General features: G+C 41.8%; 1 protein-coding gene across 1 annotated transcript; it reads left to right on the top strand.

Annotated features, from left to right (window-relative positions):
- The first annotated feature begins 690 nt into the window (after positions 1-690).
- Positions 691-23529, top strand: SLC30A8 (solute carrier family 30 member 8). The gene is made up of 8 exons (XM_065832233.2): positions 691-1029; positions 9539-9743; positions 13979-14117; positions 18057-18210; positions 18730-18919; positions 19324-19429; positions 21703-21837; positions 22837-23529. The coding sequence occupies exons 1-8, from the start codon at positions 950-952 to the stop codon at positions 22980-22982; spliced, it is 1155 nt and encodes a 384-aa protein (XP_065688305.1). The 5' UTR covers positions 691-949; the 3' UTR covers positions 22983-23529.
- Positions 23530-24445: the final 916 nt, after the last annotated feature.

The following is a 24445-nucleotide window of genomic DNA, read 5'->3' as shown; positions in this document are numbered from 1 at the left end:
CACCCCCATGAATCTTAGACAGGGCACATGTTCTGCAAGCTCGGGGAAGGGACGGGAGATTGCAGCTTGTCATATACATATTAGCCTACTCATGGTTAAAAAAGCTTCAGAATTTAAATGCAGCACCCAGTATTCCTTCCCTGCCTATTTCTAACCTCTCCTGCAAAGGCAGTGCATGGATAGGGATCTCAGTCACAGTCTTTTTCTGCCAATACAGTAAAACACATACAGTCCCGGTGCAAAATTTCCCATTAGTGACCAAGAGTGTGTCTGAGGCCAGGCTGTGAAAGAGGTGAGGCTGGAGGTCTTCTCCTCCCCTCCAGGGACCACGGCTGTCCACACAACTAACAAACTGAATAAAGCAGAAATAACAACCTGCAGTCACCTGCAGTCCTTCCTGGTGGAATGAAGATTTCAATAACCTGTGTTGCAAATGGCAATAGTAAGCAATCTCTTCTGTTTTGAACCGTCAGGAGCAAACGTGCCAGGGGTAGAAATAAGTCTTTACAGCCATTGCTTAGATTAAAGAGGCTTGTGCTGAGCATGAATGAGGGAGGTGTGCTGTCTTCTCAAGCCCAGCAAGCAGAAAGGCAAACAGGGGTGTGACTGTTTCCAGGCAATTCAGGCTGTTTTAATCACCTTCCAAAGAGTATATCACAGCATCAAACATGGAGGGGGAAAAGAAAAAAACAGAGGGAGGCCCCAAACCCCCAACCTGACATGCTCAGCAAGTTGCTGTTCGGCATGTTAGTGACGCCACCAGCACCAGGAAAGCAGCTTTCTCACCCAGCGGGCTTATTGAGAAGATTATTAAAACCTTTTCATTTAAAAATATTTGGCATAAGCTTCTGCCTAAGTTGGGAGGACACACTTGCATGCATCTGGTTCCAACAGAGAAAGGAAGGTTTAACAGGGCAAAAACCCAGGCAAAACCCCACCAACTTTCCTCATGGCTGCCAAAAAGGGTCTTGAAAGAGCTTGCCTTGTGAGTGAGAGGGACACCAAGAAGTACTCCTTGGCTCTGAACAGGTAAAACAACTCTATTTCCTTCACTTCCATTGCTTTGTCTTCTTTGAGAGCAATATGAGATCCCTGATGCGCTGCCGGGCTGCTGGAGTCAAAGCACAGAGAGTTTCACTGGGGACATATTTCACTACTTTCAATGTTTTGTTTTATTTTTTTCCTTTCCAAACTTTCTTATTAAATGTTTGATGCATTTACTAGACAGCAGCCTCATATGTCTGCATCTGTGATAGATTGAACCAATCTACTGTTGAAGCAAGTGTCTCCCGCTATGTATTTTATAAGCTTTGCAGATTTATTGTAGGATGCAAAACCTCATGGATTATGCTGCAATTTTAGGCTGAATTATAATAGCTCTATTGATACCATGTTTAATTCAAGGCTCCTTCATGCTTGAATGTCTAAATAATCTATTTGCTGTGAAAGAAATGTGATGCTGTTAAGTACTTGATCCTGCAAAACTATTCAAGTAGATAGCCTATCAGACTGGAAGCTGATCTACCTCTTGTGTGCCAGAGGTCCTGAGAATAGATGCTTGCCTGAGTGAGGAAAGACCCTCTGAAAACATATGATGTGCTGTAGCTTGGGTTAAAAAATGAATATAAAAGTCCATCACAAAATAGTTTTGCAGTTGAACTTATTTTCATTCTTCCTCTTGACTCAGACCAGCAAGCATTTTTAAAAGAAAATAGCTGCGCAGTTACAGCTTAGCACCTCTTGACATTTCCATTATCTCATTGGTTTTCAGGTTATTTATTGCTTGGCTCTCTTAAAACATGTTGGACAGAAACTTGGCATAAACACTGTCAGTTCAAATGGAAATCTGTCTCTCCATGTTCTTATACTGGGGTCATTGCCATCATATTTTAGTCATCTGAGTGTCTGGGTTATTATTTAAATATTATTACATGGCTCCATAAATACACATGACACTGACCAAAATGACTTTTGTGGTAATATTTATATTTTAAAATGATCCCATCTGATTCTACAATTACTTTAGTTACTGAAGAACTCACAGCTTTTTTGACAGTTTGCAATTTTGTGGGCACAGCTTCTGTGGCTGAGGTCTTTTGGCCCCTTGCCACCTATGGACACAAAAACATTTCTGGACAAACCCTTTACACGTTGCGGGAAGGGGTGCCCTGAGACAGGGATGGTTGTTAGGCTGCCTTGTGAGGAAGCCCTCGTTTTCCCTGGATCACCGGGAACAGGGAATATTCCCCATGAGAAGAGAGGTAGGATGCACCTTGGGGGCAAGAATCCCCAGCAGTTGATCCTCCCATCTAAGAGCTGACTCATCTCCTAGAGGAGTCAATTTCTTTCCAATAATTATTTCTTAATTTAGAATCATACAACAGTTTGGGTTGGAAGGGACCTTCAAAGCTCATCCAGTCCAACCCCCTGCAATGAGCAGGGACATCTTCAACCAGATCAGGTTGCTCAGAGCCCCGTCCAGCCTGGCCTTGAGTGTTTCCAGGGACGGGGCATCTACCACGTCTCTAGGCAACCTGGGCCAGTGTTTCACCACCCCCATTGTAAAAAATTTCTTCCTCATGTCTAGCCCAAATCTCCCCTCCTTTAGTTTAAAACTATTACCCCTTATTCTATCACAACCGGCCCTGCTAAAAAGTCTGAATTAGGACCAAAGTTGTTTGGGGTGAATCACTGCAACAAATGCAATTGTTGGGCTGATAGCTGCAGATATACCCAGCAGCCCCAGAGCTTGAAGGCCAGGTCCTGAGATGGCTGAGTTATGGCAGTGGTAACACAGCTCACCGGGAGGAGGAGGACTTGTCTTCCAGGCATGTAGCATTTGTGCTGCCCCTCCTCTCAGCTTTTCCTGAAGTTTTATTAACTGCTCGATCTACTTACTCCATCCTTGCAATGACCAGAAATGGGGTTCGAGAGCTGGGGTCTCTCCTCCATTCAGAACATCTGGCAGCTCGAGGGGAGACCTCACCCTGCTGCCAGCAACCCCCAGCCCGGGGACCAGAGCCAGCCCCGCGACCCGGGGTGCCAGCCTGGGGACCAGAGCCAGCATGGGGACCAGAGCCAGCGTGGCAGTGGGGACGCTGCCTGCTGGGCTTGGGCTTGCACAGACCAGCTGCGTGCACAGCTTCAGGTGTCTTAAGCCGATCAGTAGCAATAAGCTCATCTTAGCCTTTGGTATAAATTACCACATTTTTCCATTCCCTGTGTGTAGGCTTAATGAACAGCTCTAATGCTTTCAACAGAATTTATTATGCACACAGATTGCCTATTTCTTTGCCATCCCCCAGCCTCTTTCTTTTTAATAAACGCCATTATTACAATACACAGGGAACAAAACTGGTTTTATCTTCACCATGTGAGTAGCAAGTCTGAATAGAGGCCCCGTTCCCTGCACACAAGGCTGTGGGGGAGAGTGTTTTGATCATGCCAAGTTGGTCTGTAGTCACCGGCAGGTTTAGATGCACTGAGGTCTCCCATGCCAAACTTGAAATGCTTACAAGGGGGTCGGCTTTAGCTGAGCTCTCCGAAAATCAGGTCAGCTGTAGGCTTGTAGGATAATTCAGGTTGGAAGGGACCTCAGGAGGTCTCTGGTCCAACCTCCTGCTCAAAGTGGGGTCAGCCAAGAGATCAAACAAGGTTACTCAGATCTTTGTCTGGTTTAGTTTCGAAAAAAATCTCTCAGGATGGAGACTGAACTACATATCTGGGCAAACTGCTTCAATACTGAATTATTCTCACAGTCGATCTTTTTCTTCTTGTATTAAAGCTGAACTTTTCTAGTTTCAATTTATTACCATTGTCTTTATCCTTCCTCCATGCACAGCAAGAATGCTCCATCTTCACAATAACCTCCTAAAAAATATTGGCAGGTTGCTGTTTAGTACCCCTGAAACTACCCCTGAAGCTCCCTCAGGGCTCCAGCCTTCAACCATCCTGGTGGCCCTCTGCTGAACCTGTGCCAGTTTATTGATCTCTCATCTGCTGGGGGCTCTAAAACTGGACACTATATTATAGATGTGGTCTCAGAAGTCTGTCTCAGGTGTGGGACTTTGCATTCCTTGTTGAATTTCATTAGGTCCTTGTTGGCCCCTTCCTTCAGCCTGCCTGTTGCAGCCTTGCCCTCCAATATATCAGCTGCACCCTCAGCTTGGCATCATCTGCCAACTTGATCAGGGTGCACTCCACCACCTCCTCCTCCAGGTAATGGGCAAAGATACTACACAGGGCTGGTCCCATGATAGGACATCGCTTCTCACCAGCCTCCAGGAAGGGTATGAATCATAATCGTAACAGTATGAGCTGAGCACACAGAACCTCCTGCCTTATGCAAAAATGTTGTCTGTAAGGCATATCAAGTGTGATTCATAACACCTCTCTTTGTCTTAGGTCTGAATTAAGTGTCTAAGATAGTTTTATATGGTCTTTTTACAGTCAACAGTGGTGGTAGGAGAGGATAAATTCTTCAGATGATCAATCATTTGTTATGTTATTTTTTTATTTGTTGTCACCTGTTTAGTGAATGAGATAATCATTGATCAAAGACTAAGGAGTATCCTAAACAGATTGCTGAAGTTGTCACCAATGAAGACAGGCCAGATGATTTGACTTCTTGCTGACAGTAGATCAGAGTAAGATTGACTAGAAATATTCAACAACTCACTTCATAAATTAGTAGATTTGTATCAGATTGTACCAGCTACACTGTGAACTAGATTTTTGCTTGATCCAGCATGGATTTCTGGATTTCTGAACATGTTCTTTGTGTGTCACTATAGTGGGATGTTGAATACCATCACACAAGTGATGGCTTCTAGTCTTGAGGTTTTTGGTTTTGTTTTGTCTCTGAGACAAGAGAAAGAAAAAAAGGGGGGGGGGGGCAATGCTGAAAGCAAGAAAGATGTGTTAAGACCGTAGTGCTTGTCTTCATGTAAAAGTTTTTAACGTGGAGCATTAATGTGACCTGTAGTTACTTCTATCTATCAGTGAAGCCTTAGGCTTGTAATTGATTCCTGTCTGACAGGCTCATAGCAGCAGACAAAAAGTTTGAAATGAGCCTGGGAGATGACTTCTTGAGCTGGAGATTGATTTTCTATAACAAGCATGTAGGGAATACTTTCTTCTTTTTCTGCCCTCTTGCAGGTGATATGAAAACTCTGATGGGATCAGAGTCCTGATCAAATAAAGGTGAAAACCACTCACTGTGCTTTGTAGAAGTCAATACTCAGGAAAACTTCAGGTGTTTCTTCTGGCTTCCAAAGGGTTTTAGCTGTGGGGCCTGTGGTTATGTCTCCTTTTTGCCATTTTGCCAGCTGTCCCAGGAGCACACAGTATCTTCAGAGACTGAGCAAAACCCATCCCATTGCTTTTGCTCTCATGTTAGGTGACATGAGGACCCTGTAGAAAGGACTGTGTCTGCCCAGCACTGGCCATACCTCATCTCCATGATGCCCACTTCAGTAATACCCACTTCATCACCAAAAGAAAATAGAACCAAGATAGTAAGATGTCTGAAACACAAATTGAATAACTAGGACATCAGCACAGGGAATTTATGGTTCAGGGATATAACAATGATACATAAAATCGCGAATGATGTGATGAAGGTAAACAGGGAATGGTCATTCATTATTTCTAACAGTAAAAGAACTAATTAACTTATCAGGCAGACAGCTTAAGAGTAACAAAGGATGCATTATTTTTACACAAATCATAATTAAACTTTGGAGCTCAACACTTTCACATCAGCCAGGTTTGCAGAAGAAGGATCTGTAAATGGTTATTAGAAACAAACTCTGGTTCAGCCACATCCAAGCCCCCAGACTTGTGCAATTGGGGAGCAATACCTCAGTGGACATGTTCCTTTTTGGTACCATGTTTTAATGTATTCCCTTGTGCTCATGATGAAGTTTGGATACTTCACTACATGCAACTTTGGTCTAACTCCACATAGCTATTGTTATACTGTTATGCAGAAGGAAATTTATTGACTATACAGTTATGCATACACGGCCAGGCCCTCAAAATGAGACTAAATAAAATAACCATAGGACAAATTTTAATCTACTAAACCTCTAAATGTTGGCAAATATATAAATATTTGCCTTTGGTTTGTGCCGACAATAAGGACAAGGGGAATCTGGACAGCCAGGCTATAAACAGGGTCTTAAACAGCTTGGAAATATTCAAGATTGGTACATCAGTTGAAATCGGAGTGGTGCCAACATAAGGGATGTGACTATGGCTTTGATAATTTTTTTCTCTGAAAGCAGTTCCATTATCCTTTCAGGCACAAGAAAAATTACTATTTTCCCTTGTGAAGGAGATGATCTCCTGTGGGAAGTGCAGTGATTCCGCATTTTGCTCTTTTGACTGGGGATCTCATAATGGTCTAGGAGGATGGCAATTATTCCCATCAGCCTGCAGATCAAGGCATCCAACAGATCAAGTGAAAACAAACAAAAGGAAGTTGCAATCAAAAGCTTTTGCTAATGATTTGTGTGGAATCTGCAATATATATTAATATTTTCTCCTTCCCCCCTTCCGGGCATGAGTCAGTAGGAGCCTTTCTGTGACGTTCCCCTGACTATCTTTTTAGAAAGGAAAGAGAATTTGAAATGGAGAAAAGATTATTTTTTAATCTGGGACTCTGCTTGCAGTGTGCTGGTGCAGACATCTGATGCTCAAAGGCTACATCTTGCTCTAACACACTCAGAAGGGGTTTATGGTTTGACAGAGCTGATCTCTGCACCTTAAGCTTTTGATTCACACATTTATAAAACTGTCTCTTAGATTCTTTTAATTAGTGGCAGGCTGCTCTTGGAAGAAAAAAAATAATGGTTACGCACAGGAGCTGGCAGGAGTCTTCCTCACCGATTGGGGCAGATGCTGCTTTGCGAGTTCAAAGGGAGTAGTGAATGCTCACCACCTCTGACAACCAGGCCACTTTTATTTAGATACCCTTTAGACAGAAAAATGTGACATTTGTGGGTTTACATTGTCTCCGTTTGCTTTTGCATCTGTTCTATGAGATCTGTGGACAGTGCTTTCGTATCCCTCAGCGGTACTCTGAGGTTTTGTTAGCTGATGGAGAGACTTTGAGATTAAAAAATGGAGGGGGGTCACAAAGCAACCTATTTTGTTAACAGCAAGGAAAGGATTTGGTGGCTCAGAAATCTGCAGGGATAATTTTGGTATCCCTGCCCTGACAGGCTGTTGAGCTGATCATGACTCATGTTGTTAAGATGATTTTAACATTCAATGCCAGCTGATGAAAATTGAGTTAAAGGGAAATTAATTTTACATGCAAACTGTAGAAAAGCATCAGATGTTAACTCCGGAGAGGGAACACAAGGAAGAAAAACTTGCATGCCCTCATGTCCAGGGCAGAGCGAGAGAACTTCAGTATTTTATTCAGCCATCTGGAAGGAATCAATTTGTGGTACCTTCTGAGTCTAATTCATCAGAAAAATATTGTACCTAAGTGACACAGTGCACATGAGGAGCCTGATGAATGTAAAACTAAAGGACTGGAGAAGGACTGGCTAGCAGGTACCCTGGCTGGCAGATGGGCAGCCCATTCCCCAGGTGGTCCAGCTCCCATTTATTTGTAGTTGTGATGAAAATAAAACACTGACAAAAGGACTTAGAAAACTCACTGTCTCCAGGCATCAGCTATTCAATCTGACCAGTTGCTCTTTCAAGCAAGCTCCTCACGTACAGGAGGAACCGTTGAGCACACAAAGACCACATGCTCACCTGGCTGGGAAACAAGCTGACTCAGGGGAACACGTTGCATCCCTGGAACATCTCAATAATATTTATACACTGATTATCTACAGTTGCAAGGCTTGACTGCCAAGCTGGGTCAGCCCTTCTCCTTTCGCCATTGCCTCTGTGGTGCTGATGAGCACAACGAGGGGCTGAGGTATCTCTCCCATCAGTGGGGAACAGGGCACCTGGCAGGGCTTGGGACTCGCTGGGCAGCTGCAGCCCCCTCGGGCTGCCCAAAAAGGCAGCTGGAAAAAGCTTCTGTCTTCAGCGCAATTTTTTTTCTGGACACGAACTGCTGCAGGCTGGCAGCCACTGGCATGATTTCTTTCCAGCAAAGTTTTAAGCATCTTGACACTTCCATAAACAGTGCACAAATCCTACTCCAAGATACATGTACCTCCCCAGGCACAGCTCTCCTTCATGCAACTGAATAAACAACTCTTCCTGGTCCAAAACGAAAGTCCTTAGCCAGAGTGAGGAAAAGAGGCTGTTATTATTGGGGATAACTAACCCCACATCTTGCCCTCAGACTGACTTCAGATTTGGAAACAGCAGTGGGGTTTGCTGCTTTCCCATACAGGCTTGCAGACTATAGCCCTGCACATACAGCCATCAAATAATTGTAATGCGTTTATACGGATGTTACGCACGTGCACCTGGGAAGAATTTGCCTTTTGATGTCACAATGTGCTCCCACAAGTCTCGGTACCTGGCAGGGGATGTTTTACTAACGGGGATAACACATCAGGAGCAGTTGTGGCAACAAATGTGTCTGGAGAGACATAATGGTTTTAGGTTGAGTCTCCTGTGACAGGGTTTAGGGGTTATTTTTGCCATTTGGTCTCTTCTCAGTTGAGAGGGAAGGAGGAGGGAATGTTGTTTCTTACCAAACCACCTTGAGGTCTCCACTCGGGGAGTCTCTTGGCTTCTCTAGTGAAAGCACCACGTGTCATGGTCATCCAGGAGCTCCCACACTTACAATGCAATGTGCTCAGTCCTGGACCTCTCTACCCCCATCCCACGTTGTCTACGCAGCAACCCTAAGAAGGAGAGCACTGAGGTTTTGTGACACAGCAGATTTGGCTGGGAAATAATCTTGTGATGGAGCAGTGCTCAAAGAGCCCCTTCTGACGAACTTCTCACCTTTTAATGTAATCGGTCAGAATACTATGGAAAACCTATTTCTTTGATTTTTTTAAGTGCCTTTGAAACTTCAGGGCTAATATCTTCTATGCTCAGGCCTTGTTGGAAGATTAATAGTTTTTGCACATATGCATGCAAAGAGACGACAGAAAAATCTTTAGTTAATTATATTGAAGAAAAATAAGATTTTTTAAATAGTGTTTCTGATAAAGCTGCTGGGAATGAAAAACTGAAATTTTCTATAGAATTGTGTCCATGCTATGCTGAACTTTGTTACTATTTGCATGAGCTATGACTTTTTGAAAATCATACAGTGTAGATAATATACACAGCCCAAGAAAGTCTCCCTGTACTTCATGAACTGCTAAATAATGTAGGAGAGCCCAAAGAGTTGGGAAACACAGCCAGAGCAGTCATTTCATCTGCAGCTCCCTCCTGCAGAGCCCTGCTTGTGACTGCAAACCTCTTCTACGACCTGCTCCACTGCTCCCAATGCTGCTTTTATCCTTTGAAAACATTAATTACATACTTTCTGGGGCTGCAGGGCTAGACTCCCAAATAACCAGGGTTTTTCTTTTTTGACCTTCTGTTTCTTTCAATCCCGAAGGATGAGCCGACATCAGAAGAATTTAAATGAAGTGAGGCAGCAGCAGGAAGTAGAAGATACTGAAGCTAATCCAGCGTATCACTGTCACGGCTACTCACAGGCCTACGAGGACAGAAAAAGGGAGCAGCATCAAGCCAGGAGGAAGCTCTGTGTAGCTTCAGTAATTTGCATCTTCTTCATGACTGCTGAGATTACAGGGGAGTATGTTTGCTCAGACATCTCAGTTTGGTACCCAGCACAGCCGTATTCATGTCCTTTTGCACCTGCTCTGAGTGCAGTGACCCATGACACACAGAGGTGAACCCACCTGAGATAAAATAATTCTCTCTGCAATCCTTAAAAGAATTGTGGGGGTTTTTTTAAGTGAAATAATAAAAATATTTTCATATATTCATTTATGGATTGCATCTGAGTAGGAATACAAGGATCATTTAATAGTCTAATCTGTTCTACCAGGTCTTTAAGCTTGGCTAAAAGTGGCTAGCATGTCTTAGCATCATGTCACAAAAAGTTTCTAATAAACCATGTTACATTTTTTGGAAAAGATTAAAAGATTTTACGTGTTTATCCAGGCTGGTGAGACCTCAGCCCTGGTGAAGGCTGCTAGCAGCAAGATCTGATATTAAATGCAATGGCATTTACAAAATCCAGGAAAATTCATTGCCAGCATCACCATCTGCTTTTCTTCAGTTAAGTCGATGTATTTATACCAGGGCACGTTTATCTTTTAAGCTGGTCTGCTGGTGTGTCTCTGGATCAATGGAAGATTATTCCCCTGCCTAATTAGCCTTCACTTCTGGAACCATCCTACAACATCCAATATCAGTTTTTGGCTCGCTCATAGAGCATTGGCTTTTGTTCTGCCCTACCAATCTGCTATCTGCATGGCTTCTATGGTATTTGTACCCACCTGATAGTTCCTGGCTCTTTAATTTCCCTTTCTCTACGGTGAGGTGAGGTAAGGCATGATGAACTCCACAAGCTTTTGCCACATATGCCCCAGGGGACGTAACAAAAATTAGCCTAGAAGGCCTCTGAAACCCATGTTTTCCCTGTTTTGGCATCTCTGGAACCCCATGAAAATGAAATAGAAAGGCTTTGTCTTCCCCACAGGTGACAAGTGGAGGCAATGAAAGAGCCGCTGCATTTCTGCCTTCTCTCCTGGCTGCCAAACCCAGCAGGGACTTCTCCATCTCTTTCCTCCTGACTACTTTATCTGTGTGAAGCCCCATTGTTTGTAGGTCATGTGCACATCCCCCATGAAAATCGGTGCAAATCACTAATCTCCATGCAGTGATTTCCAGAGCCAGAAGTAATGCATTATTAACAAAACCGTATAATCAGTAGGCTTAAGTCCGGTGAATGCAGCAGTGCTAGAGGATAATTGGAAGGACAGATGATATGTTAACTAAATGTTTCATTTTGCTTAATGAATCATACAGCTTTTTTGCAGTGACAGCTTAAGTAACAGGCTTGAGGACCATTTTGCTTCAGACCATTAAACTTTGACAAACCAGTTATTAACTGCAGTTACAGACAGCAGTCTATGGAGATTTTTGTAATTATGAACCATACATTTAATTTTTTTAATCATCAGGCTAGACAGACTGTGCCTGATGATTGACCATTGAGTGACTGACAGTTTCTGCTGCTTTGTGGTATGCAAAGCTATAGACATCCATTGTGGGTAATGGTAAGTCATAAAGGCCACTTGTTGAGAGTATTGATACGGAGCAATAAAAGCCTATAACTGCTACAGAGGCTTTATTCTTGCAAATAAAGAACATGTTCTCTTTCCTTCTCCTCTTAAGGGCAAACAGCTTCCATGGGCATTATTATGCTAAACAGAAGAAACCAAGCAGCATCGCTCTCAAAGCAGTTGAAAAGTTGTGCTTCTTTGCATCTGTACATCTTTCCTGTGATATTTTTGCTCAAACCATCTGTGCTGGCCCTTAGTGCTTTCCCAAAAGGGGTACTGTTGGCTGAGTCTGATACACCAACTGTCTCCGATCTTCTGCTTTTCTAATGCAGATCCATCACAATCTCCATAGATTTGGAGATATCAGTCAAACAGATGATACCCTATGTACAGCCCTGATATAAAGTGCTTCCCAAGGATTTCTAGTGGCTAAGGACCAAATGTGAATTTCAAAGTACTTCATTTTCATTTGGGCACTAGAAAGAGAGACAAACCCAGCATGTGTCATCATGTCAAAGGGAATATGAAGACATAGTATCATAGAACAGTTTGGGTTGGAAGGGACCTTCCAAGGTCTTCTAGTTCAATCCACCTGCGATGAGCAGGGACATCTTCAACCAGATCAGGTTGCTCAGAGCCCCGTCCAGCCTGGCCTTGAATGTCTCCGGGGATGGGGCATCTACCACTTCTCTGGGCAACCTGGGCCAGTGTTTCACCACCTTCATTGTAAAAAATTTCCTCATGTCTAGCCTGAATCTCCCCTCCTTTAGTTTAAAACCATTATCTCTTGTCCTGTTGTAACAGACCCTGCTAGAAAGTCTGTCCCTGTCTTTCTCACAAGCCCCTTTTAAGTACTGAAAGGCCACAATAAGGCCTCCCCAGAGCCTTCTTCAGGCTGAAACTTGACCAGGTTGCTAAGATAAGCAGACTGAGGTCTCAGAAACTCACCCAAGGCATTAGTTATGCCAGCAATATGTATTAATTTGTCAAAGTTTTCAAGGTGAGCAGGCTAGAAGCAAGCTTTTGTAATGCTGTCCTACAGAACATGGAAACACAGTATCTAAAATGCAATAGACTTTTGTAGGCAGCTTGTGCTCTGCATATTTGTTTGCTGAAAGACTGCTGATACCTTGGCTGTTAACATCTGTGCATTGCCAGACAAGCCTGCTTCCCTCTGCTGTGCAAAATCGCTTCCCACTTGGGAAACAGCTACCCTGCAAACAGTGAAGGTCTAGAAGCTATGTTATGACCAAAAAGTGTATGTGCATTTACACTCGCTCATGTTCTGGAAAATCCCCATTCTGTTGAATTTTTCATTCTACTGTAAGGAATGAGATGCCTCCAAATTACGCAGTCACGCCTGCTCCCTTTTGGGAAGTAACTTTCAGGCAGCTGTAAATGGGATGGCAACAGAAAAAAAATAATATATGTCCTAAATGTGCAATATGCATTTTCCTGCAGTGACAAATCATGCAGTATTAGGTATTCCAATGTAAAATCTACATATGGGAGGAAATTAAACAAACAGTCCATCCTGCTGGCATGAAGACTTTCCATCTAAAGGGAAACAAAAGATGTGTCTACATTTCCCTTTGGCAGTGGTATTTTGCCAAAGGCTTTAATGAGACATTTACGATGTTTTCCAGGATTCATTCATTCTCACATGGGTTGTGATCAGAAGAAACAGGTGAGCTGAAATAATTTAATTACTGAAGAAGGAGGGAAATATATTGCTAAACACAGAAGCTTGATGTTTTGGCTCTATTATTTCAAATCTCCATTTTTCTACATTTCCACTCTGATGAAAGGATTCCACTGCTATAAGAAGTTGGCAGGACATCTTCCTGCCTGTGATCCTTGCCTTTTCCTGCAGCCATCAGCAGCTGGAGTAGTTTAGAGCAATCTTTAAGTTTCTTTGGATTTGCCTTTAGCCCTGAGACATGGTTACAAGAATTTGGCAAAATAATGATATTGTGGTTTCAGATGGTCTAAAATGGTGTGCTTTTTATTTTTTTCCTAGATTTTACATAAAGCCAAAACCCTCCAAAGTAGAATGATATTCAGTCACATTTTTCCTGCTCTAGGAACAAAATTAAATCATGCATTACAGATGCAAAATGATAGATTAGTGCTGCAAACAGCACATTTTTCTCTATGCCTTCACAAAAATGGCTGGTTGTTTATCACAGCTCTTCTACTGGGACCTTTCCTTTTACTCCTGTTTTAGTGTTGCCTGTGACAAATAAAAAGTTGGGCATCCAGCCACCTAAAACTCAGGAAGAGCATGCATATTTTTTTATAAATAGGAAATGAATCCCATAAACTAAGAGTCTGAGTATTTGTACATACATTAAAATATTAGTGATCCATGAAGAAATAGTGGGAGGATACCTGAAATGTGATCACTAATAGTGCTTTATATCAAGAAATCTGATATTAAAATAGTTCAAATAAAACAGTCCAAAAGCAGTATAACCACAGGACTAATATATCACAAGACTTATTGTCCTTACGGCTCTGTCTGACAAAGTTTAGCTTGTTTCGTTCTATTAATTCATACCTTTCACTGCATGAGTGAGGTACTAATGAAACTAACTTTGAAGAGTTTTGAATCGTATATTATCACTGAAAACTGAATGTTCCCTTTGATTCACAGCAAAGCAAGTCTTGAGTTTGATTTGATCAGCTCAAACTTCCGAACAGAGCCATGATGTGGACACATGTTTCACACAGGTGGGCAGATCGCTGGGAGCCTGGCGGTGATCACCGACGCAGCACACATCCTGGTGGACCTGACCAGCTTCCTGATCAGCCTCTTCTCACTGTGGCTTGCCTCCAAACCTCCCACCAAGCAGCTCACTTTTGGGTGGCACCGAGCAGGTAGCAAACATGTCACAGTATGAAGACGTGGAAGGGGAAAGGGGAGTCATCATAGACAGGAACTGGAAAACATGCCAATGTCGAATATATTTCACAGAAGTTCAGAGACAGTTTACTAATGCTGTCAAAGCCCCCAGGACACAGGACAAACAGATCAAGCCATTGAGCTTCAAAGAAATAAAAATCACAGTCATCTCTGAGCTACAAACATGTCTTACAGTTAATCAGCTAATATGGTTTAGGACTGGTGCTAGCTTTGGTTGAAATAGATGACAGCAATGTCCCTCAGTCACCTGAGCATGAGGAGTACTGAGTCCTCAATCTACTATGAAATATAAGTTTATATAAAAGCAGCAATACCCATGAAAATGAGGATGTACTCCATTTATAGAATGATAAACTAAATAATTAAATTATTTTTAAAAGACAGCCATGTTATATTTGCAGAAAAATGAGATCCTTTAAGATTCACCCTGTTCTAAATCCTCTTCCTATATATTTCTTTATCAACGTTAGTTTTTATCAGATGGAAGCCCTAGTAGGTTTTGAAAGTTCTTTGTCCTCAACCAAAATCCATATATTTACAGATGACACCTAATACCAAAAGCCTTAAAATCAAACACAAGTGCTTTTACAAAAGACAAGACATCAGCAAAAGATTATGGGAAAAACATTCTGGGGGTACGATTCTGTTGAAGATTTCGACATAATATAAATATCAATGCCTACACATAAGTGAGCACATGTAAACACAGGGTCCAAGTTTCTGATACTTTCAACAGAAATCTAGGCTATGTTCAGCTATCTAAACAGAGGTCTAGTGCTACAACGCGAGGGTGCCTGACACTTATGCATGGGAACGGCAGCTATGGCACAAGACCCACAGGAAACCACACAGAATGCCCAGCACAAGATCAGAGCATCTCAAATGCCACCAGACACTCGTACTTAAGAAACTAAGATGTGTTTCCAGTCACTCAATGAAGGAGGGAGCTGTATGAATCACCATTAATTTGATGTCCACTGTTCACAAGGGGAGCTTAGACACCTAGCTCACGCCTACATGTAGACATTTTAATTTAGTTGCCTCTGTCTGGAAACAAATCCCACACTGCATATCTTCAGGCTCAATTTATTTGCTCATATGTAAGGAATCGGTGCTATTTCAAATGTCCTAATGTATTCTGCAAAGTCTCCAACTGCCACTTTAGAAGTCTATGAGTCATCTATGCATCTTGTGTCAAGTCGTACATGGAGTTGTCAATGTATGTCAGATGGCTCTAATCACCTACCACCTGAATTGAGGACTCAAATGATAAAAGCTTCAAGGATGTTCAGCACGAATGTCCAGAAGCAGCTTCTGACTTGGTATGTCTGCAGGCCAAGGTTGCCTGTAGCTGCAGAATGTACCAGAGAAGACATTTGCCAACCTCATCCCATCTTTATTTTGCTCCCTGAATATATTCTACCAGCTCAGCTGGGAACAGGCTGCTGGATGAGGGGGAGGTTTATTATGACTGAAGTGTGGCTGGCATTATGTTGTCAACACACAGCTGAATTTTGCAGCCTTAGCAAACTACTACTTACCATCAGTTGATGCATAATTACTTTTTGTGTTTATGCTTTCTTAGTCTGGGAATAAATGAGAGTGAAAGAGAGACTCTTACTGACAAGATAGTAGGCAGGTTAGGGTACCTCATGTAATTTCACCCTCTTTCTGTGTTCGGTTTTTTATTTTTTTGCCATTGCAATGCAAAACTTCAAACCCAATCTTTAAAGGCTTTTTTATCCTGATAGCAAGGAGAGCCATGCATCAATGGTCAGTGGCTATTTAATTGCATTCCATGACAGTTATCTAGTTTCTTGGGTTTTGGTGGTGGTTGGCTGTGCGCTTGTTTTGTATTGTATTGTATTGTTTTGTTTTTTCTCCAGCTGTATTTCCAGTTTAATAGGCAGGTGGGTGCCTTAACAAAGTAGCCGAGGGCAGTCAGGTGGGTGGCAGAGTCATCGTGTGCTGACTACCGAAGTCTTGCTGCTGCAGCCCTCCATGACACTGGAAACTGTTTTTCCCTGCTTTTCTCAGACTGATAGATAGGGTTTCTCATACAAAGCCTGTGTGTGACAGGTTCAGGTTTAGCAGGAGCCATTTGAATGCCTCTTGTCTCCTAAGCCAGAACCAGGCAGCGGAATCAGTCAGGACAGCAGTTCAACACAATCCTTTGGATGTGCAGCTACTTTCAGCAACATGGCTAGAAACATAATGTTGAAGGAGACTGATAGTATGAGTCAGACCTACTTCCAGGTAGGAGAGGTCTCTTCAACCTCAATTTGTTTATCTTTGATATGATTCAGAGTTTCCCAATCAATCCTATACTATTGGTTGCTGTGCTGTTCGTGTTAGTGGTTCCGAAGACATGAAGCTGAGAGCATCTTGAGTAAAACATTTAGTACTACTGCTGAACTGGTCTGTAAGCTTAGCTAAACTTTTGCAAATATACTGCATTGAAAAGCAATATGCATTTTCACCTATGTAGGTAAAGAAGATGTCAAACATTTTCAGCTGTGGAGTATATGCACTCACTCACACAGACATTCATGCAGCTGTGCCAAAGTCTGTTTGCTCCCGTCATAGCAATGACAGCACAGCCATCAACACCTTCAGCTGGGCCAGGTTTACAGGGTTTTGACCTGTAACTTGCAGAAAACATAAACACCAGGTTCATCTGAAAATGTAAACACCATGGTTAGCTTCTATCTACTTTCAAGCCAAACTGGATTTCCCTGTCAGTGCACTTTCATTCATTATTTGTCAGTTTTAGGCAAAATAGTTACTTTGGTAAGCATCTGGATCCTGGGCTGCAGCTAAATGTGTGGCACACATAAAAAGATATTCAAAATAACAAGCTGAGTTTCAGCTGCTTTCACGAAGTGACAGTGGAGGTCTGTGCAAGTGCTTTGCTCTTTCAGGCTATCTACTGCCTTTCACATTACTGTGACCTATCATTTTCCTTGGTATTGTCTCAGTCATACTCATAAAGTGCCACATTTACCCATTCAAGTCACATAACAATTACTAGTCCCACATCCTATTAAAAACATGCTGCACATTCATACGAACATTCCCGGACCTTGCCTATGGCAGTGCAATAAAAGGTGGCCTTGGGGACTGGATTTATTTGAGCCCAACTCAGAGCCAACAGAGACAAAATTAGATTTTGCCGCCCCAGGAAAAGACATCTTCTTTTCTCCTCAGTGCTGCTGGTGGCACAAAAAATATTTTGTGGCACTAGCAGGATGAGTCCCAGGGGTGAGGAAGGAGAGGTTTTGCTGGCAGGACCTCATCAAGGGCTGTCACTACCCTTACGAAGTGTGATGGGATGAGAGATGTGCATAAACGAAGGGGGCAATTGGAGAGGGATTATGTCTGCCAGTGGGTTTGGGTGAGCTGTGCCTCTCTCCTTCCCTCCAACCTCTGCTCCCGTGACCAAAATAATCTTGTTGGGGGAGGAGGGTGGTTCCTGGCCCTTCAAACCACACTGACAGGGCCAGGCAACTATGTAAGATATAAAACAATTGCTTTTTTATCCTCCCTTACCTTTACAACTCCTTTTGTTCCTCCCAAAACTCCCCAAATGATCTTTTTCATCTCTCGAATTTCTCCAAATGCTGCATGAACTCAAAACTGGAATGGGCACAAAAGTAGGAGCAGGTAGAACAGGGTTAGGCCACCACATGCATAGGGCTGCCCTGGGCAGCCACTGGATTTCCTATGACCAGAAAGGTTTTTTGACCATTCTTTGTAAGCATCAAGGTTGCCAATATGCAAGAAGTAATTCTGCTGGCTGTAAAGCTCATGAAGCCGGAACCATTAGCATCAATCCCTTAATATTTCTTGCATTTCTGCATTCTCCTGTTGAAATCAGATTTTGTAATTTCTAGAAATTCTTGGAGCTTTGATATCTATGATAATCATCTGGATGGTGACTGGTGTGTTGACATATTTGGCCAGCATGAGGCTGCTACATCCTGATTACGATATTGATGCTACAGTGATGCTCATTACCTCTGCTTGTGCCGTGCTCGCCAACATCCTGTAAGTTACTTTGTTTTCCTCTCCATATAACTTTTGAACCTTGAACCGGTTGCTGCATTTCAATAAGATACAATAGAGAGATATTGACCTCAAAAATATTAAGTATTTATGAGCTTCATGAGAATACGGAAAGGGGTAAAGAAGAGAGATTCTGCTTCTCACTCAAGGCTGCCGTTGCTCTCTTCCTTTCTGTTAGCTGCCACACTGAGAAGGGAAATTATAAATGCACAAACTCCAGGAAGATTAATCTCCATCTCACTTTTTAGCACGTGTCCGAACATTCAAAAACTCTATAGAAAATGAGGCCTCATTCATTTCCCACTTCACAGACCTTTTTGTTTGTATAAAAAACACTAAATCACCTAGGAATTATCTGCTTAGTCACTCTGTATTTTTACCTAATGTTTCTGATTATACTGCTTAGCATTCAGAAGTGAGAGGATTGGCGATGCATGCAACACCACTGCTTTCAGGAATGCAATAACCCCACTGATATTTCCAGCTTTTCATCTCTTGCAGCCTAAGCCTGATTCTGCACCAGACCAGCCATGGGCACAGCCATGCGGCACAAGCCAGGGAACACGTGATGGCGCCTTTGGAAAAGGCAGCTCTGAGCAATGCCAGTCTGCGGGCAGCCTTTGTGCACGCCATCGGAGATCTGTTCCAGAGTATTAGTGTGCTAATTAGCGCACTTATCATCTTCTTTAAGGTTAGTTTTATTAGTTTACTCACCTTCCTTGCAATTAAGGATAGCAGTTATTTTCATAGCATTGTGACACTATGTACCACGTAAATATTTTCTCTGTCTTAATGATAAACATTATAATTTAGTCAAAGACAATTATACTTATTCTTGGGAGCTGAAATGACTGGTGGGAATGTAACACTTGCCTCTTGGTGTTTCAACGGCAAGGAGGATACTTTGGTGTGTCTCCATTTATTTGTCTGTAACCCCTTCATTCCCTGTGCTGAGGCTCCCTCACTGGCAAAGGAGGTCAGTGCTCATTCTGTACTACAGGAATGGAATATGTTATTCTTTGAGATTAACTAATTACAAATGGCAATAACCAACAATACTGAAATTAACAAAGTGATGTGTTCATATTTTTCTAGCCAGAATACAAAATAGCTGACCCAATCTGCACATTTGTGTTTTCCATCTTTGTTTTGGCAACCACCATCACCATTTTAAGGGATATTTTGATTGTGTTAATGGAAGGTAGGACCTGATTCCAGAATCAGTACAGCTATATTTTGTTTTTTATCTCTGTCTTATTCTATAATGCTTATCGTCAATGACAAAAGTATAATAGCACACTTCTGTATCAGTTTCCAATATTTTCATAATTCTGATCATACTTTAATCCTAATCACACTTTTAATGAATACTCTTTTCTACCATTGCAGTAAGAGATTTATACATATGCCAGCTTTCATAAAAATCTATGTACTGTGTTAACTAAAACTGAGTTGCTTTTGTTTTTTGTCTGTGTAGCATTGCTTTTTATCACCCCTTTCACATATAAGAAGTCTACTGACTCTGTTCATTGTGTAATTCCTTTACCCATTTGAAATACCAGCCTTTGCCAAAAAAAAAAAAAAAAGAAAAAAGTAAAAGAAAAAAGAAAAAAGAAAAGGAAAAAATTGTGCTTTGAACTGTATCTGTGAAATAGGCTGAGTGCAAGAAGCAGAAGTTTAAAAGATTTTTAGTTACGCCAATCCAGAAAAACAAACCAATGGAGCTTTCCAGTTGTGTTCAGGTGTGAGGGAATAAACAATTCTCAGCACACCAGCAGCAAGAAGAACTGGGCTTAGGAATATTTAATCCTGTCAGCTGCGGGCCTGAACATTTGATTTGCGAGGCCAAATGACTTGAACAATCACAGATGCATGTTCTTGCCTTCCTTACACTGAATAATATAGTGCAACCTCTTTCTGAGCTATGAAGATGTAAGGATTAAAATGAAAAGTAGCTCTAGGAGTGTAGGTTTAGAATAGTTGCAGGTTATACAGCAAAACTGCATGGCTAATTACTTCTCTCTTTCTCTTTGCACCTACTTCTGTTTCAAGAAAGAAAATTTCCGGTTTTGTTTTACAGTAAAGCTTCATTCTAGAGTTGGTTTGCTTTCAGTGATTGTGAGACAGAGACACATTTGTGTAGAAGTGTACCTAGACAGAGCACAGCAACCGACTGTATCTCGGCTGCTAAAAAAATAAGATCTCTTGATTACTGAAAAACATCAGACTACCAGGAAGGCCTGGCAGCCTCTGACACTCAGGGGTCTCTTTCTCAGAGTGGTGATTCCCAAATTCTGTAGGCGGTGCTGACGTGCCAAAATCTGGAATGCTCTGTTCCCCTCTGCAGCAAGCCGTGCCACGCTGTCCTGCTGGGGAGGTCTCTGAAATGAGTCTCCTGCCTCCCAGGTAGCATATTCTGCCCAGGATTTTCTAAAGAGAAATTGGATGTTGGAGCAGGTGTTGGAGGTGGCTGTCACCCCATGCATCCCGTCTGTCCCGGGGTGTCAGCCCCACTGCCCCTATGGCAGACTGTGTCACACAGGCACTGACTGTCCATGGTTTTCTCTGAAGAGCGTGTGCATGTCAGCAACACATTCTACTAAGTCAGTACTCCATATAGCATATAATTCTTGTAATAAATGGATAGGACAAAGCATACAACACTGAGGTCATTAACGATTACAAATAATTATCAGTTATGATATCAAAGATGAAATTAACCAATACTGTGCTTATCATTATTATACTTCATAAATGGTGGTATTAAAATTATTTTTTGGTTTACTGATCCTAGTGAAGTATGATGACGATAGCTGTTCAGGTGGGCTTAGAGGTGCATTTCCAAACTCCCACATCCCACTCCCGGCTCAAATTTGCATTTAGATTAAACTCTGAATTTCACTTTGCAGCTCACCCTATTGCAATTGTCCTCAATCTGAATAAGGGTCATTACCATCATCATTTTTTTGTAAGAAGGTTTACCTAGGAAAACATTCACCGATCTACTCAATAACTAGATCTGGGATCTGATCTCATCTAAGATTCCTGAGTCAAATAATTTTAATCTTTATGTTTGTCTTTCCCTCTGCTAAACAGGTGCTTCTGTATTGTGTAAATGTTTTGAGGATAATCTCTCAGAGGTGCTCAGGTGATGCTACAAAATCTGCACTCACAAAAGATGTTGGTGCAAAACTAGGACATGATCTGGCTAAACAGCTCACCTGCCTGTGTAAACTGAAGCTTCAGAGTATATCCTAAGACATGCATGAGTCTCATTCTTCCATGGAGGAGTATTAAACAAGGGATAAGTTTAATTTTCACAGTGAATTCTGAAATAGAGAGGGTTTCCAAAGCACTGAGTATTTTTATAAGAATTGTACCTATAACCAAATAAAGGTTCATTATGCATTTTACTCTAATGGTCATAATTCTTATATCTTTAAAATATTTTTTCCACCAATTTCTCCTTCTAAGGAACATCAAAAGGATTTGCTTATGATGCAGTGAAAGCAAGAATTTTAGCAGTTGAGAAGGTGGAGTCTGTTCACAACCTTCATCTTTGGTCTCTGACAATGAATCAAACTATTCTATCTGCTCATGTTGCCACAGGTCAGTAAATTTCTGTGAATAGGGAGTAAGTATTCAGCTGCTGCCGAGTAAAGGTCAGTCTCTCCTGACTGGGATACAACTGCCTGTATATTTGTTGCTTGTTAAAACAAATGTCATCATTTTGTTGGAACAATATAAACAACAACATCTCTCAAATCCTCCTCTCAGAAATCTTGCCAACAAAACAGAGACCTCTACTTAGCCCCAAACTTGAAAACTGTAGATGTTGTGAAGCAAGGAAGTCAACTACAAGATATTTTAAATATATTAGAAGAATTAGACACAGTCTGGACTTTTCTCATGCTATCAAATAAATCTGGGAGCGGATTTGTCAGACTTGAAAACTGTTGACCCATATGAGAAAACCTTGCAGGAAAAATCTTCATTTCTGTTGCATCTCTAGCTGAAAAACAATCTTTAAAGCATAGCGTGGAGGGTAGAGGTAACTCCAGGGGAACAGCTCATCTTCGGGTTTTTTTTTAATTTAGTCCGTATCCCTGTTGACAAATTGTCCACTACTCGAATCAGTTTTCTTATCTGTTTTCTTTGTACATGTTAGGTTTTTTGAAGGAAAAAAATCCACCTGTACTTGGCCAAGAACAGATTCAGAGGCCAAGTCCTTCATGGAGCTCCTGCTTCCCAAATACAGTGGGTCTGTCGGCCCTGCTAAACGCTTGGCATTGTTACTACCTGACTGGATGAACTAATCTCCATTAAGTATTATAGTTTTCCTCCAGTCTTCTGCCAAACTGCACTTATTTGGTGACTGATCTTAGCTCAGCTCTTGCCAAAATTGTATATTCCAACCACATTTGAATGAACGAACTTTCGCTGACGTGCAGGTTCCTGAAAGGAAGAAAAAAAGGACAAGAAACACTTCTCCAAAGAAACGTCTTGTTTGAAGTTTACAAATAATTTCTGCCAGTAAACACTTACTATTCTATAAAATATTGTATTATATCATATGCATTTTGATTATTTTCTGCTTGCTATCTATAGCTAACACAGCGGACAGCCAGAAGATTTTAAGAGACATTACTCAAGCCCTGTTTGAGCACTACAGCTTCCACTCCATCACCATTCAGATTGAATCTGGAGAGGATCAAAAACAAGACTGTGTCTTCTGCCAAGAACCCAGGGATTAAAGGGAGCAGTTTGCTGTGCCAAATAACGATCACCCCTCTTACAGGTCAATGGAGACTGTACAAGTTGGTTGTATGTAATTGATTAACAACAAATGGTAATTAACTGAACTAAAAGGCCTTGCCCCTGCGAGCAGTGCATGGACCTTTATTTGTTGGAACCATCTACCAGGAAAGAACACATATTAGGCCCATCCATTAGCTAGATTACCTGTCCATCAACAGTTACTTTCAATTACAAGAGAAAGTATCGAATTATTCTTGACTAGAGCAGCAGATTGGCACTAAAGCAACATTTGAGAGTGCCTGTTTGTAATCACAGGTAACAAAAAACTAATCAACCTTCAAATTACCAGCAGACCAATTATCACAAAATGTAATGAAATGTAAGTTAGTTGTTAGCAAAGCTCAACATTTACTCAGGATAAAAGAAAATTTAAATTAGCTCAAGGGATGAAGGGATCTGGGAAAGAAAGAGATGGTGGCCTGTGCTTTCCCTACCTTTGGCAGACAGTCCTCCTCCTGCATATTAAAGGAAATATCCAATGTGCACCGTATTCTGCTGTGTGAATCACAAAAGGTTTTGCTCCCTTCACATCTGGCAAATAGGTCTTTGGTTTTTACCTAGCCCCATCTGTTTTTCAGCTAGCCCTCAGCCAAACCCTTTTCTACCAGACACGGGCAGTACTCTCCACTATCAAGACAACCCATAAATCATATCACACTGCATGATAAGTTGTGATGGAATATTTCTAGTGGATTTTTGGGTCTCTGTGTCACAAAGTAACACTGGGTCCTGACAAAATAGATCAGATACTCCTAGAAAAGGAAAAAAAAAAAAAAAAAACAACACAAAATAGGACAAGGAAAGACTGTGGGCCATTGTGGACATCACATCTAGTGTCCTTTGTAGTATGGCTTGTGGACTGTAACCCAGTAATGCTACATCTCTGGAGTTATATCAGATAGTTAAAAAACCCATTGACATATCACACAGTCATTCACTGTACAGGGAAGGGACATGCCTCTCCTTCAGCCAGCTAATTCCCAGATTCATTAATAGGATGATTTAAATCTTTCTCTTCTGCATACCTGGCAATGGTTACTGCAGCACTGGGAACAAAGAGTCAGGTCTTGCTGCAGTGTGTCTATTTTTGCCCAATCAACAGAATTAAACTCTCACCTGTCCACAAAACCAAGGGTTGCACTTCAAAATGCGTGCTTGACTGCTTCTGCACAAAACAGCTTCAGTTCTGCCCTTGGCCATAATAGTGCAGCTTCACTTTCCATGCAGAACTAGATGTAATGTTTTCCCACTCCACTCTCCTCACTCCCACAGCTGTAGGGCATATTTTATTAACAGGTTTGTTAGAACAGAATAAAGTATGTGATACCGAGCGGTACTGAGTTTCTAGGCTGACAGCTGGAAAGAGCATTGTGTTATTAGGGTTATAAAGAGGACTTGC

This window comes from Patagioenas fasciata, chromosome 2 (genome assembly GCF_037038585.1).
Source record: "Patagioenas fasciata isolate bPatFas1 chromosome 2, bPatFas1.hap1, whole genome shotgun sequence".
NCBI lineage: Eukaryota > Metazoa > Chordata > Aves > Columbiformes > Columbidae > Patagioenas > Patagioenas fasciata.
The sequence above is the reverse complement of the archived record's forward strand: the minus strand, read 5'-3'. Positions and strand labels throughout refer to the sequence as shown.